General features: G+C 41.1%; 1 protein-coding gene across 2 annotated transcripts; it reads right to left on the reverse strand.

The window, feature by feature from the left end:
• Window positions 1-864: 864 nt before the first annotated feature.
• On the reverse strand, window positions 865-13,470 carry LOC135504036 (protein lifeguard 2-like). 2 transcript variants are annotated; one of them, XM_064922289.1, is made up of 12 exons: window positions 13,218-13,470; window positions 12,087-12,207; window positions 11,861-11,967; window positions 10,215-10,279; window positions 9,328-9,381; window positions 9,188-9,238; window positions 9,025-9,064; window positions 8,831-8,868; window positions 6,613-6,700; window positions 6,363-6,458; window positions 6,051-6,104; window positions 865-4,390 (listed from the first exon to the last, which is right to left on the reverse strand). In XM_064922289.1, the coding sequence occupies exons 1-12, from the start codon at window positions 13,230-13,232 to the stop codon at window positions 4,238-4,240; spliced, it is 882 nt and encodes a 293-aa protein (XP_064778361.1). In that variant the 5' UTR covers window positions 13,233-13,470; the 3' UTR covers window positions 865-4,237. The 2 variants fall into 2 exon arrangements, with proteins under 2 accessions (XP_064778361.1, XP_064778360.1); XM_064922288.1 differs by having other exon boundaries at window positions 11,861-11,970.
• Between the last annotated feature and the right edge of the window lie 1,953 nt (window positions 13,471-15,423).

The following is a 15,423-nucleotide window of genomic DNA, read 5'->3' on the forward strand; positions in this document are numbered from 1 at the left end:
TTGCACACCAGTATCTCTACCTGTACATGACCATCTGATCATTTATCACTCCAGTGATAATCTGCAAAATTGTAATTATTCGCCTACCTCCTCATGCCTTTTGCACACAATGTATATAGACTCGCCTTTTTTTGTACTGTGTTATTGACTTGTTAATTGTTTACTCCATGTGTAACTCTGTGTTGTCTGTTCACACTGCTAAGCTTTATCTTGGCCAGGTCGCAGTTGCAAATGAGAACTTGTTCTCAACTAGCCTACCTGGTTAAATAAAGGTGAAATAAAAAAAATAAAAATAAAAATCTGGTTTGCCCTTAGGGGGTATATCATTTGTTTTTCAACAGGACAATGACCCAACACAGCTCCAGGCTGTGTAAGGGCTATTTTAACAAGAAGGAGGGAGTACTGCATCAGATGACCTGGCCTCCACAATCACCCGACCTCAACCCAATTGAGATGGTTTGGAATGAGTTGGACCGCAGAGTGGAGGAAAAGCAGCCAACAAGTGCTCAGCACATGTGGGAACTCCTTCTATAATGTTGAAAAATCATTCCAGGTGAAGCTGGTTGAGTTAATGCCAAGAGTGTGCAAAGTTGTCATCAAGGCAAAGGGTGGCTACTTTGAAGAATCTAAAATATATTTTGATTTGTTTAACACTTTTTTGGTTACTACATGATTCTATATGTGTTATTTCTGAGTTTTGATGTCTTCACAATTATTCTACAGTGTAGAAAATTGTAAAAAAAATAAAGAAAAACCCTTGAATGAGTGTGTCCAAAATTGACTGGTACTGTATGTTTCCTATTTTTTCAGGTTGAATACAATATGCTATTATTTTTGTCATGTACATATCAGACATGTTGCAAGCATGATTAACTATTTTTAGTTACAATATTCAAAATGATTAACTTTTACAATAATTAAAAAAAATGATTTTACAAAATATAACAACTATTTAGGTCTCTAAAAACAGTAACATCCACCAAGTTCAGTCATGAACATATAACATCTGGAGCAAATACATTTACCACAACCCTACATTTTAAAAGTTGTCCAGATTAACCCCAAAACATGCTCAGCAAAGAATGGGTATGAAGTCATTGGTTTAGACCATCTGTAAATAAATTAGAACTTCATAGCAGCCAACCAGGGTTGAGTGGTGAAACCCCTACGGACATCATTGGACTATGGCTCATCATATAGACAGGATTACATCTCCAGTTTAAGTGCAACTTGATTTAAAGCAGTCATGGAAAGCCAAGCAATTAGCCCACATGCAAATTTATTCAGAATTGGATTCAATTGCCTGCATACTCTGGAACTTATGTTTGTTTGAGATTTATAACAGTAAGCTAAGAGCTGACAGACCGGAGGATAGGCATTAGAAAAACAACAAACCACAGACATACTGTGCACAGGTGCCAGTTTGCTGCAGCAGTAAAATAATCATGCAGCAACAGGAAATGTGAATTATGATGTGGATTATAATTAATGGACATTTCTGTTTTGGTTGATTAATTTTCAAATGACAAACTCTCAAATACATTTTAAAACATAAACACACTACAAGTTTTACATTTTCTGCATTGCCGGAAAGTTCTCCTGCAACAAAGTGATCAAATTAAGATCCTACATCTGTACTCGAAGTGCTCCCAAGTGGCGCAGTGGTCTAAGGCACTGCATCTCAGTGTAAGAGGTGTCCGGACAGTCTCTGGTTCCTCTCTACTATGTAAAGAGCTTTGAGTACCAGTATCCAGGCTGTATCACATCTGGCCGTGATTGGAAGTCCCATAGGGTGGCGCACAATTGGCTCAGCGTTGTCTGAGTTTGGCCAGAGTATGCCGTCATTGTAGATAAGAATTTGTTCTTAACTAACTTGCTTAGTTAAATAAAGGTTAAATGTAAATTTAATAACACTGATGTAGGGTGCGTTTGTAAATTCACTCTGGAGTATGGAACGCCGTTTGGGTCTTTATGTGTCAAAAAATATACATGGTCAAATAAGCTTTTAATTTGACACTTCAAATAACACAATTCCATTATGGAATGTTGTGTGTGCTGAATTTACACGTGCAAGCCAAGCGCCACCATTACGATCACTGTCAAAGCTGTACAATACTGCGTTGGTAATAAGTCACTATTTGTTCGACTGAATGGGAAAACGTCTGTGTGAGCATTTGAAATTAGATTAGAATCAAAAATGTTTGCAAATATCTTTGATACAGCTGTTATTAGCAACTTCTGGGGTAGTTAGCTAGCTTTAGCTTGGTACCTAGCTAGCACCAATGCAATAGTATTATTTGACACATTTGACGTGAATCTTTTTTGACATGCAAAGACTCAAACGGAATTCCATCCTGAAGTGCCGGAGAACGCTCAAACCATTAGTATTAGTTCTGAAAATCAAATTCAACAATAGCAATACTGTTTTTATTTTGACTTTTGCTTTAAAATGCAGCTCAAACAAAGCATGTAAAATTAAATATAGCCATTGAATTCTGCCATGCAAATATACTGTGCATTATAGGGAAATAATGCACACTCTAGAATGCCCTTCAAGCCAATTGGAAAGGAGACTTTTCACCACCATTTTACTGAATCAAATCCCGGGTATATTTAAATGTAGTTGGCGAATAAAGGTGATTCTGATATTCATGTGTTCAGGAGTGATAAGAGGGGATCTCCTTTAGAGCAGTGTCATAGATGACTGTTGTTGTTAAAAGATAGGAGAAAACAATTACATCACATCTGCATGACACAAACACCTACGGTCAGTTATAGATTTTAGACTCAGTATTTTTGCATGTTATTTTTTCTTTCACATCTGTCTACTGCAAGCAATGTAAATCTATAGATCTGTGGCCCTATGGGTGAAAACTACTGTACATTAGTGCTGAGATCAACAGCTTAATAGACAAGCTAAAAACTCAATACTGGTACAGTAGTATAGGTCCATATCATGCTAGAGGGGCAGAGACTGTGGGAGGAGGTGGTGGATCAAGGGTCAATGGTTTCTGTACAGTACATAATGATGGTGAGATCAGAGCCTGCATTTATAGCTGATAGTGCTAATCTAGGATCAGATCCCCCTGTATATAATATTATGATACTTTGTGGGCTATACTCAGCCTTGTCTCAGGATGGTGGTGAAGATATCCCTCTAGTGGTGTGGGGGCTGTGCTTTGGCAAAGTGGATGGGGTTATATCCTGCCTGTTTGGCCCTGTCCGGGGGTATCATCGGATGAGGCCACAGTGTTTCCTGACCCCTCCTGTCTCAGCCTCCAGTACTTATGCTGCAGTAGTTTATGTGTCGGGGGGCTAGGGTCAGTCTGTTATATCTGGAGTACTTCTCCTGTCTTATCCGGTGTCCTGTGTGAATTTGAGTATGCTCTCTCTAATTCTCTCTTTCTTTCTCTCTCTCGGAGGACCTGAGCCCTAGGACCATGCCTCAGGACTACCTGGCATGATGACTCCTTGCTGTCCCCAGTTTACCTGGCCGTGCTGCTGCTCCAGTTTCAAATGTTCTGCCTGCGGCTATGGAACCCTGACCTGTTCACCGGACATGCTACCTGTCCCAGACCTGCTGTTTTCAACTCTCTGGACAGCAGGAGCGGTAGAGATACTCTTAATGATCGGCTATGAAAAGCCAACTGACATTTACTCCTGAGGTGCTGACTTGTTGCACCCTCGACAACTACTGTGATTATTATTATTTGACCATGCTGGTCATTTATGAACATTTGAACATCTTGGCCATGTTCTGTTATCTCCACCCGGCACAGCCAGAAGAGGACTGGCCACCCCTCATAGCCTGGTTCCTCTCTAGGTTTCTTCCTAGGTTTTGGCCTTTCTAGAGAGTTTTTCCTAGCCACCATGCTTCTACACCTGCATTGCTAGCTGTTTGGGGTTTTAGGCTGGGTTTCTGTACAGCACTTTGAGATATCAGCTGATGTAAGAAGGGCTATATAAATACATTTGATTTGATCTAAATGGCAAATCCTTGATCAACACTACTACTCTGAGGCTGCAGCCCAATTCAGACCTTTCTCTACTAATTGGTATTTTGACCAATCACATCTGATCTTTTCACATCAGACATTTTTAGAGATGAATCTGATTGGTCAAAATAGCAATTAGTGAAAAAATTATCAGAATTTGGCTACATGTGTAAATGCAGTTTGACACTATGAATACGGATCCTGTGTAGATGGTGATCTGCGATGCTGGCCTGGATGTGGATTCAGTTTGTTCTCTCTGTTCCGAACAGGGACAGGAAGAAGGAGAAGATGTAGATAATATCTAGGTAGATGTTGAGAGTGGCAAAGATGTATTCCTCTGGACTTATTGTGTAGCGCTTGTTCCCCATCAGTAGCTGTGTGTCAAACGCCAAAAACTAAACAAGGAAGCAAACAATTGAAGCGTTAGTACAGTCGTGGCCAAATGTTTTGAGAATTAAATAAATATTAATTTCCACAAAGTTTGCTGCTTCAGTGTCTTTAGATATTTTTGTCAGATGTTACTATGGAATACTGAAGTATAATTATAATCATTTCATAAGTGTCAAAGGCTTTTATTGACAATTACATGAAGTTGATGCAAAGAGTCAATATTTGCAGTGTTGACCCTTCCATTTCAAGACCTCTGCAATCCGCCCTGGAATGCTGTCAAATTAACTTCTGGACCACATACTGACTGATGGCAGCCCATTCTTGCATAATCAATGCTTGGAGTTTGTCAGAATTTGTGGGATTTTGTTTGTCCACCCACCTCTTGAGGACTGACCTCAAGTTCTCAATGGGATTAAGGCCTGGGAAGTTTCCTGGCCATGGACCCAAAATATCAATGTTTTGTTCCGCACGCCACTTAGTTATCAATTTTGCCTTATGGCAAGGTGCTCCATCATGCTGGAAAAGGCATTGTTCATCACCAAACTGTTCCTGGATGGTTGGGAGAAGTTGCTCTCGGAGGATGTGTTGGTACCATCTTTATTCATGGCTGTGTTCTTAGGCAAAATTGTGAGTGAGCCCAGTCCCTTGGTTGAGAAGCAACCCCACACATGAATGGTCTCAGGATGCTTTACTGTTGGCATGACACAGGACTGATGGTAGCGCTCACCTTGTCTTCTCCGGACAAGCTTTTTTCCGGATGCCCCAAACAATTGGAAAGGGGATTCATCAGAGAAAATGACTTTACCCCAGTCCTCAGCAGTCCAATCCCTGTACCTTTTTGCAGAATATCAGTCTGTCCAGGATGTTTTTCCTGGAGAAAAGTGGCTTGTTTGCTGCCCTTCTTGACACCAGGCCATCCTCCAAAAGTCTTCACCTCACTGTGCGTGCAGATGCACTCACATCTGCCTACTGCCATTCCTGAGCAAGCTCTGTACTGGTGGTGCTCCGATCCGCAGCTGAATCAACTTTAGGAGACGGTCCTGGCGCTTGCTGGACTTTCTTGGGCGCCCTGAAGCCTTCTTCACAACAATTGAACCGCTCTCCTTGAAGTTCTTGATGATCCAGTAAATGGTTGATTTAGATGCAATCTTACTGGCAGCAATATCCTTGCCTGTGAAGCCCTTTTTGTACAAAGCAATGATGATGGCTCGCAGGTAACCATGGTTGACAGAGGAAGAACAATGATTCCAAGCACCACCCTCCTTTTGAAGCTTCCAGTCTGTTATTCAAACTCAATCAGCATGATAGAGTGATCTCCAGCCTTGTCCTCGTCAACACTCACACCTGTGTTAACGAGAAAAATCACTGACATGATGTCAGCTGATCCTTTTGTGGCAGGGCTGAAATACAGTGGAAATGTTTTTGGGTGATTCAGTTCATTTGCATGGCAAAGAGGGACTTTGCAATTAATTGCAATTCATCTGATCACTCTTCATAACATTCTGGAGCATATGCAAATTGCCATCATACAAACTGAGGCAGCAGACTGTGAAAATTAATATTTGTGTCATTCTCAAAACGTTTGGCCACGACTGTACATCTCTCTTTGAAAGCTGTCATTGATAGACTGTGTAGTAAATCAGACTATATCGGTTTTACACTTACCATGGTAAACAGTAACGCTCCCAAGACACCATAGACACCATGCACCCAGGGCACCTGCAGCACATGACATGTGATATTATATCTATGAAATATCATATCCAACACATTAAAATAGATCTGACCCAGCTATAGGCTTGGTAGAGACCTCTGTCTAGTTCCTCATGTTAGTCTCCATCTGCATTAATTTATTCATCTAATTCATTATATAGGTTCTGATTAGGGTAGTTTAACTTCTTACTATGTATAGCACTTTGATGAGCAGTCTTCCTGTATGACAATGTGTTCTACAAAGAAAGTGTATTATTATCTTACATATCCGTAGGGCAGGGCGATGGCCAAGACCAGTCCAGACACCATCATGACCATGCAGAAGGTAAACAATACGCCTTGGCATGAGGTCACGTCAAACTGAATAGGACAGAAGGGAAGGAAGGAGAGAAAAGAGAAGGTAACTTGATCACGAGTTAAAAATAACAACTTAGAACAATTTGTCATTCATAGTATCTTTCTTTTAAATTGTAGAAGTTCCTTTTTCGCTGGAGGAACGTTCAGGCAGACTGACCTTAGTTTGGAAGCTGACGAGAGTGACCGTAAGACAGACCATAGCAGTAATACCCAGACACATCACCACTGACTTGGTGTTATAATAACTATTAAAGGGGAAATATATGTTCGAGAAATGAGTTGACAAGTATTTAGTTACTAAGAAATGACATACTAAAATGTTTATCATACAGTAATAACATTTGAATGACTTATTTTGGTAAATACACAGTAACAAAGCAAAGCTCAAATCTACAACAGTGCAACAGTGATATGTTGACGTATGGTAAGTCCCTGTTCGTAAGACCATGTATACAGTGCCTTGCGAAAGTATTCGGCCCCCTTAAACTTTGCGACCTTTTGCCACATTTCAGGCTTCAAACATAAAGATATAAAACTGTATTTATTTATGAAGAATCAACAACAAGTGGGACACAATCATGAAGTGGAACGACATTTATTGGATATTTCAAACTTTTTTAACAAATCAAAAACTGAAAAATTGGGCGTGCAAAATTATTCAGCCCCTTTACTTTCAGTGCAGCAAACTCTCTCCAGAAGTTCAGTGAGGATCTCTGAATGATCCAATGTTGACCTAAATGACTAATGATGATAAATACAATCCACCTGTGTGTAATCAAGTCTCCGTATAAATGCACCTGCACTGTGATAGTCTCAGAGGTCCGTTAAAAGTGCAGAGAGCATCATGAAGAACAAGGAACACACCAGGCAGGTCCGAGATACTGTTGTGAAGAAGTTCAAAGCCGGATTTGGATACAAAAAGATTTCCCAAGCTTTAAACATCCCAGGGAACACTGTGCAAGCGATAATATTGAAATGGAAGGAGTATCAGGCCACTGCAAATCTACCAAGACCTGGCCGTCCCTCTAAACTTTCAGCTCATACAAGGAGAAGACTGATCAGAGATGCAGCCAAGAGGCCCATGATCACTCTGGATGAACTGCAGGGATCTACAGCTGAGGTGGGAGACTCTGCCCATAGGACAACAATCAGTCGTATATTGCACAAATCTGGCCTTTATCGAAGAGTGGCAAGAAGAAAGCCATTTCTTAAAGATATCCATAAAAGTGTTGTTTAAAGTTTGCCACAAGCCACCTGGGAGACACACCAAACATGTGGAAGAAGGTGCTCTGGTCAGATGAAACCAAAATTGAACTTTTGGCAACAATGCAAAACGTTATGTTTGGCGTAAAAGCAACACAGCTCATCACCCTGACCACACCATCCCCACTGTCAAACATGGTGGTGGCAGCATCATGGTTTGGGCCTGCTTTTCTTCAGCAGGGACAGGGAAGATGGTTAAAATTGATGGGAAGATGGATGGAGCCAAATACAGGACCATTCTGGAAGAAAACCTGATGGAGTCTGCAAAAGATCTGAGACTGGGACGGAGATTTGTCTTCCAACAAGACAATGATCCAAAACATAAAGCAAAATCTACAATGGAATGGTTCAAAAATAAACATATCCAGGTGTTAGAATGGCCAAGTCAAAGTCCAGACCTGAATCCAATCGAGAATCTGTGGAAAGAACTGAAAACTGCTGTTCACAAATGCTCTCCATACAACCTCACTGAGCTCGAGCTGTTTTGCAAGGAGGAATGGGAAAAAATTTCAGTCTCTCGATGTGCAAAACTGATAGAGACATACCCCAAGCGACTTACAGCTGTAATCGCAGCAAAAGGTGGCGCTACAAAGTATTAACTTAAGGGGGCTGAATAATTTTGCACGCCCAATTTTTCAGTTTTTCATTTGTTTACAAAGTTTGAAATATCCAATAAATGTCATTCCACTTCATGATTGTGTCCCACTTGTTGTTGATTCTTCACAAAAAAATACAGTTTTATATCGTTATGTTTGAAGCCTGAAATGTGGCAAAAGGTCGCAAAGTTCAAGGGGGCCAAATACTTTCGCAAGGCACTGTACCTTTGACATAACTGATTGACACTGACACAGTTTCATGCATGGCTGCCTCACCCTCTTCCTGGAGATCTACATTCATTTCAGTTCAACCCTTTAGCATACCTGATTAGTTCACCAAGACCTTGACTAGCTGGATTTAATATTACATGAGCAGTTTACCTGGCTGCAAAAAACACAATTCTAGCCATATCAGTCTGAAGAAGCAAACATTCAAAGCATACTGGACGAGACAGACAGTGAGAAGTAAGACAGCAGAGGCAAACCAACTGTAAACACAGCTATGAAAGACTGTACCTGGATAGCATCCCTGTCATATAGGAGAGAGAGAGGGTCTGCAACAGGAGAGATTACAAAGTAGAGAGATATTACTGAGAAAACCTATTGTAGGTTACATTCAAAGGAAAAGCACGTGAGTCTGAATTATGTGAGGTATTGTCTTTAGACAATGGGTATAAATGTTATTGTTTCAAACACTACATGATACTTACAAAGACGGCGAGCAGGATCAGATTCCATGGAAACTGTCTCCTATCGGAAATAAAAAATAAAACATAGTAAGTACTGTTGTTACATTCTGCTAAAATTATACATTCTCTATTATCGTAATAACTGAAGTTGCGTTAACCACACACATTAAAGTGTTAAACCCACCTTGGTCCAGGACAGCAGACGAGTGCAATGTATGTGACAAAGAATACAGCACTGTGTAAAGAAATAAAACATATATTTTAGTACTTTCAGAATGAAATCAACATAGTAATGATGTACCCAAGATCAAAGCTGTGACTTACTAAGAAGCCCAGTACCATCCAGGGTTGGACTGAATGTAGATCTTCACTGGTTCACTGATGAAGGAAGCACAAATCATTGTAAATATGGGATGTTTGTCCATTTCCCTCAAAGTGTTTGGTATATGTGTTTTCTTCCTTTTATATTAAACGTTCCATATGAGTCATCTCAAAACTTGCAACTTCCTATCTAGTTCCTGTGAATGGTTCATGTCTAGTTCACAGAGTGATGGAGTGTTCTGAATGGTTCATGTCTGGTTCACAGAGTGATGGAGTGTTCTGAATGGTTCATGTCTGGTTCACAGAGTGATGGAGTGTTCTGAATGGTTCATGTCTGGTTCACAGAGTGATGGAGTATTACTGAATGGTTCATGTCTGGTTCACAGAGTGATGGAGTGTTCTGAATGGTTCATGTCTGGTTCACAGAGTGATGGAGTGTTCTGAATGGTTCATGTCTGGTTCACAGAGTGATGGAGTGTTCTGAATTTTTCATGTCTGGTTCACAGAGTGATGGAGTATTACTGAATGGTTCATGTCTGGTTCACAGAGTGATGGAGTATTACTGAATGGTTCATGTCTGGTTCACATAGTGATGGAGTGTTCTGAATTTTTCATGTCTGGTTCACAGAGTGATGGAGTGTTCTGAATGGTTCATGTCTGGTTCACAGAGTGATGGAGTGTTCTGAATGGTTCATGTCTGGTTCACATAGTGATGGAGTGTTCTGAATTTTCATGTCTGGTTCACAGAGTGATGGAGAATTACTGAATGGTTCATGTCTGGTTCACAGAGTGATGGAGCATTAGTGTATCAAAGTATAGGACTTCTGACCAGATAGAACTATTGAAGGGTGAAAAGTAGCATCCATATTCAGAGGTATTAGAAGACTTACCAGAATGTGAAGAGAGCCACTATGGAAAGAGTGACAAGAAGTTGGATCATCAAGATGGAGTAAACCTAAAAGGAGGCCCCCAAAAAACACAAGTGTGGTAAAAGCTGAAGGATGGGTCTGGAGAAATGTAACCACTATGACAGTCATAGACAGAGCTATGGATACAAGGACTGACCATGCAAGATATCAAAATGATAGTTTTAAGCATATTTTGAGGTTTTATAGTAGTTGTTCACATTTACAATGCTTACAAATGTTGGAGTAAAACAAGCTTATATTTTGGGCTCTGATGGGGTGTTAAACAGTTAAAATAAGCTCATGAGGCATTGATAAGCTATATTCTTGAAGAGTCAATAGGTAGACAGTACCAGTCAAAAGTTTAGATAAACCTACTCATTCAAGGGTTTTCTTTATTTTTACTATTTTCTACATTGTAGAATAATAGTGAAGACATCAAAACCATTAAATAACACATATGGAATCATGTAATAACCAAAAAAGTGTTAAACAAATCAAAAGATATTTAATATTTTAGATTCTTCAAAGTAACCACCATTTGCCTTAATGACAGCTTTGCACAATCTTGGCATTCTCTCAACCAGATTCACATGGAATGCTTTTTCAACAGTCTAGAAGGAGTTCCCACATGTGCTGAGCACTTGTTGGCTGCTTTTCCTTCACGCTGGGGTCCAACTCATCCCAAACCATCTCAATTGGGTTGAGGTCAGGTGATTGTGGAGGCCAGGTCATCTGATGCAGCACTCCATTACTCTCCTTCTTGTTAAAATAGCCCTTACACAGCCTTGAGGTGTGTTGGGTCATTGTGCAGTTGAAAAACAAATGATTGTCCCACTAAGTGCAAACCAGATGGGATGGCGTATCGCTGCAGAATGGTGTGGATGCCATGCTGATAAAGTGTAAGTTGAATCCTAAATAAATCACTGACATCAGTAAAGCACCCCCTGACCATCACACCTCCTCCTCCATGCTTCATGGTGGGATTCACACATGCGGAGATAATCCGTTCACCTACTCTGCGTCTCACAAAGACACGGCGGTTGGAACCAAAAATCTCAAATTTGGACTCATCAAACCAAAGGACCGATTTCCACCAGTCTAATGTCCATTGCTCATGTTTCTTGGCCCAAGCAAGTCACCTCTTCTTATTGATGTCCTTTAGTAGTGGTTTCTTTCTGCAGCATTTTGACCATGAAGGTCTGATTCACACAGTCTCCTCTGAACAGTTGATGTTGAGATGTTCCTGTTACTTGAACTCTGTGAAGTATTTATTTGGGCTGCAATCTGAGGGGCAGTTAACTCTAATGAATTTATCGTCTACAGCAGAGGTAACTGTGGGTCTTCCTTTCCTGTGGTAATCCTCATGAGAGCCAGTTTCATCATAGAGCTTGATGGTTTTTGAGACTGCACATGATGGATTTTTCAAAGTTCTTAATATTTTCCGGATTGACTGACCTTCATGTCTTAAAGTAATGATGGACTTGTCTTTTCTCTGCATATTTGAGCCGGTTTTTCCCCGTAATATGGGCTTGGCCTTTTACCAAACAGGGCTATCTTCTGTATATTGGTAGTAATGTGGTAGTAATATTGGTAGTAATGTGGTGGTAATAGATTTAATTATCGCCTACCTTGCGGATAAAGATCCGCCGGATGTTTTTATCACTCCAGCTGAATTCTGTTAGCATCTCCTCGTCACTAGGACAAGCCCCACTGTAACAGGGGCTGCCGCTGAGGCCTGCTGACAAGACACACACACACACACACACACACACAGTAAATGGGCAGTTATTTTTCTCACTTTCATTGATAGAGAGGGGTGGAGATTCGGCAGTTGTTTTTGCGACACAAACATACCTTTCTCACTTGTGCCAGTGGCCTCCTCATAGGTGGGAGGGGCAGGTGGCCCTTCTGCTTCTCCACTTGAAGTGCCATACTGCTTCTCTCCTGCTTCAGCAGCTTTGTTTGTGACTGACAGCTGGGGGTAAATAACATAAGATCCCCAATCAGGACTTAATAGCGGTCTGTAAATACTTTTTAATAATTGACAGAGAATTCTTATGAACCAATCGAACCAACTAAGAAGTGATACTTGATATGAAATTAGCCCCAACTTGTGAATCCAAGTTCATTGAATTTGCTTTGAAAATGTACATTTTTTTAACAACAAAAACAATCCACATTTTAAGCAGAAAACACAAATAATTTGCATTCACAATTTGAGGTGAATTTGAAATTGTATCTGATTCTCTGATTGCTGACTGTAAGATGTGGACTGAGATCAGTTTTTAGACGAGCCCTCTGCTGTAGCATAGCTCCGGAACAGAATCAGCGAATTAGACATTACACAACGGTCCAGATGGCTTATCTGGCCCTGAGCTAATGTACCAAAGAATATGAATATCCATCTTCTGTCTCTCTGTACCTCCATATTTCCTGCATAGAAATACAATTAGCAGTCTTATGAGCTAATTTACAGTAATTGGTTTAAGTAGGCTAAATATATTTCTATAATTTCATCAGCCTCCAGTCAATGCATAACAGCAACATTTCAGATTTGACATTAAGCACTTGGCTGTGAGAGAAATAGCAATGTGAGAAAGAGGAGTAGTACGTCTCTGGAGTGAAGGTAGTGACGGAGGCTGAAGACTACCTTTGTCTCTATCGCCATACAATCTAGTTTATAGCTCTTATTTTATTTTCCTCTATTCATTCTCTGATGACAATACTATTATCTGCTGCGGAAACAGACTTTGCACCATTACTGAGCAACACTATGAGATGAGCTCCTGAAGAGGCACATGCGAGGATGGCAGAGACACAGCCTGTGTACATGCTGTCACAATGACCACGGAAGACTCTGGACCAAACGCATTCAAAAGGAAAGAAGCCAAGAAACTTATTTTACTATATTTTTTGCAGCAAAATGAGCATGTAATGAATAGAGCATAGAATGAGATCTGTAGGATGTGTCTGTAAGGCCCTTACCTTTCCCTGGGTCATAATGGCTGTGTTTGGTGTCTGCAGCAGATACAATGGTTTATTTATCTCTCTGCTCCAGTCAAAGAAGCTCTGCTTTCCTTTTGTTATTGTATCCTCTTATATGTATCCTTGTTACCCAGTCGTACTTGCAGTCAAAATAAAAGGACTGACACTAGGTCGCTCTCTGCTGTTGCTTCTCTTAGATTAAAACCTTTCTGATGCTGCAGCTTCTTAATCCAACAGCCACACAGTTAGGATTCTCACAGACCCCCCCCTTCCCCTTACCCAAAAAGGAACATTCTAGCAACATCCAGGTGAAGCAGCAGTGCTGTGGGAAGATTGGACTGTACCAATACGCTTGGCAAAAAGGGGGAGGTACAGATGTATCATTGTGTGAGTCAAGTGAGGAAAGGGCCAGAGAGAACTGGAATATTTGGTCTGCAGTAAAAAAAAGAAAATAAATATATATATATATATATAGGATGACGTAGATGGTATTGCATGTTCTGAAAGTTGTGTTTACCCTCTACACCCCTGTCAGAAGCAGTTAGGCTATAAATAAAAACAGCATTCATATTTTTCTGCAGTAAATTAAGAGCAAGAAAAAACAAAGTTTAAAATGGTCTATTTTTAGGTAATGCAATGATTCAGCACTCTACATTTCATTCCTGAACGACTACTACATTCATGAAAATACTAGAATCTCCTACTTGTAAAACATTCATGTAGGACTGTAGAATATGTATTGATGTTATCTATGTGGAGTATGACAAATCAGTCTCACAACATCATCACTGCAATTCAAAGGACCACAAAATGTCAGAGGGTATTAAAATCTTATTTATTAGATATTTACAACATGTCATGTTTTACTGAAGGTCCTGGAGAACAAGGATTGAGGAATAAGGCAAGTACCAATGACTCTCCAAGATGTATTCAGGTCTGACAAGCCCCATACAAGTTGTTTCTATAACAGCTATTGAAAAAAAAAGGAAATTATGATGAAATTATCTGATATTGCTCCACAACAAACCATTCATAATATATACCGCTCAAAAAAAATAAAGGGAACACTTAAACAACACAATGTAACTCCAAGTCAATCACACTTCTGTGAAATCAAACTGTCCACTTAGGAAGCAACACTAATTGACAATAAATGTCACATGCTGTTGTGCAAATGGAATAGACAACAGGTGGAAATTATAGGCAATTAGCAAGACACCCCCAATAAAGGAGTGGTTCTACAGGTGGTGACCAGACCACTTCTCAGTTCCTATGCTTCCTGGCTGATGTTTTGGTCACTTTTGAAAGCTGGCGGTGCTTTCACTCTAGTGGTAGTCTACAACCCACACAAGTGGCTCAGGTAGTGCAGCTCATCCGGGATGGCACATCAATGCGAGCTGTGGCAAGAAGGTTTGCTGTGTCTGTCAGCGTAGTGTCCAGAGCATGGAGGCGCTACCAGGAGACAGGCCAGTACATCAGGAGACGTGGAGGAGGCCGTAGCAGGGCAACAACCCAGCAGCAGGACCGCTACCTCCGCCTTTGTGCAAGGAGGAGCAGGAGGAGCACTGCCAGAGCCCTGCAAAATGACCTCCAGCAGGCCACAAATGTGCATGTGTCTGCTCAAAAGGTCAGAAACAGACTCCATGAGGGACGGCTTACAGCCCAACACCGTGCAGGACGTTTGGAATTTGCCAGAGAACACCAAGATTGGCAAATTCGCCACTGGCGCCCTGTGCTCTTCACAGATGAATGCATGTTCACTGAGCACATGTGACAGACGTGACAGTCTGGAGACGCCGTGGAGAACGTTCTGCTGCCTGCAACATCCTCCAGCATGACCGGTTTGGCAGTGGGTCAGTCATGGTGTGGGGTAGCCTTTCTTTGGGGGGCCGCACAGCCTTCCATGTGCATGCCAGAGGTAGCCTGACTGCCATTAGGTTCCCGAGATGAGATCCTCAGACCCCTTGTGAGACCATATGCTGGTGCGGTTGGCCCTGGGTTCCTCCTAATGCAAGACAATGCTAGACCTCATGTGGCTGGAGTGTGTCAGCAGTTCCTGCAAGAGGAAGGCATTGATGCTATGGACTGGCCCGCCCGTTCCCCAGACCTGAATCCAATTGAGTACATCTGGGACATCATGTCTCGCTTCATCCACCAACGCCACTTTGCACCACAGACTGTCCAGGAGTTGGTGGATGCTTTAGTC

This window comes from Oncorhynchus masou, chromosome 18 (assembly GCF_036934945.1).
Source record: "Oncorhynchus masou masou isolate Uvic2021 chromosome 18, UVic_Omas_1.1, whole genome shotgun sequence".
Lineage (NCBI taxonomy): Eukaryota > Metazoa > Chordata > Actinopteri > Salmoniformes > Salmonidae > Oncorhynchus > Oncorhynchus masou.

Bases quoted from the DNA above. Each gene is read 5' to 3' on its own strand.
- LOC135504036 (XM_064922288.1), bottom strand. The intron at 9,239-9,327 runs GTAAGTCACAGC...TTCTTTACACAG, and splicing joins GGATGGTACTGGGCTTCTTA to TGCTGTATTCTTTGTCACAT. The intron at 6,459-6,612 runs GTCAGTCTGCCT...TGTCCTATTCAG, and splicing joins TCGTCAGCTTCCAAACTAAG to TTTGACGTGACCTCATGCCA.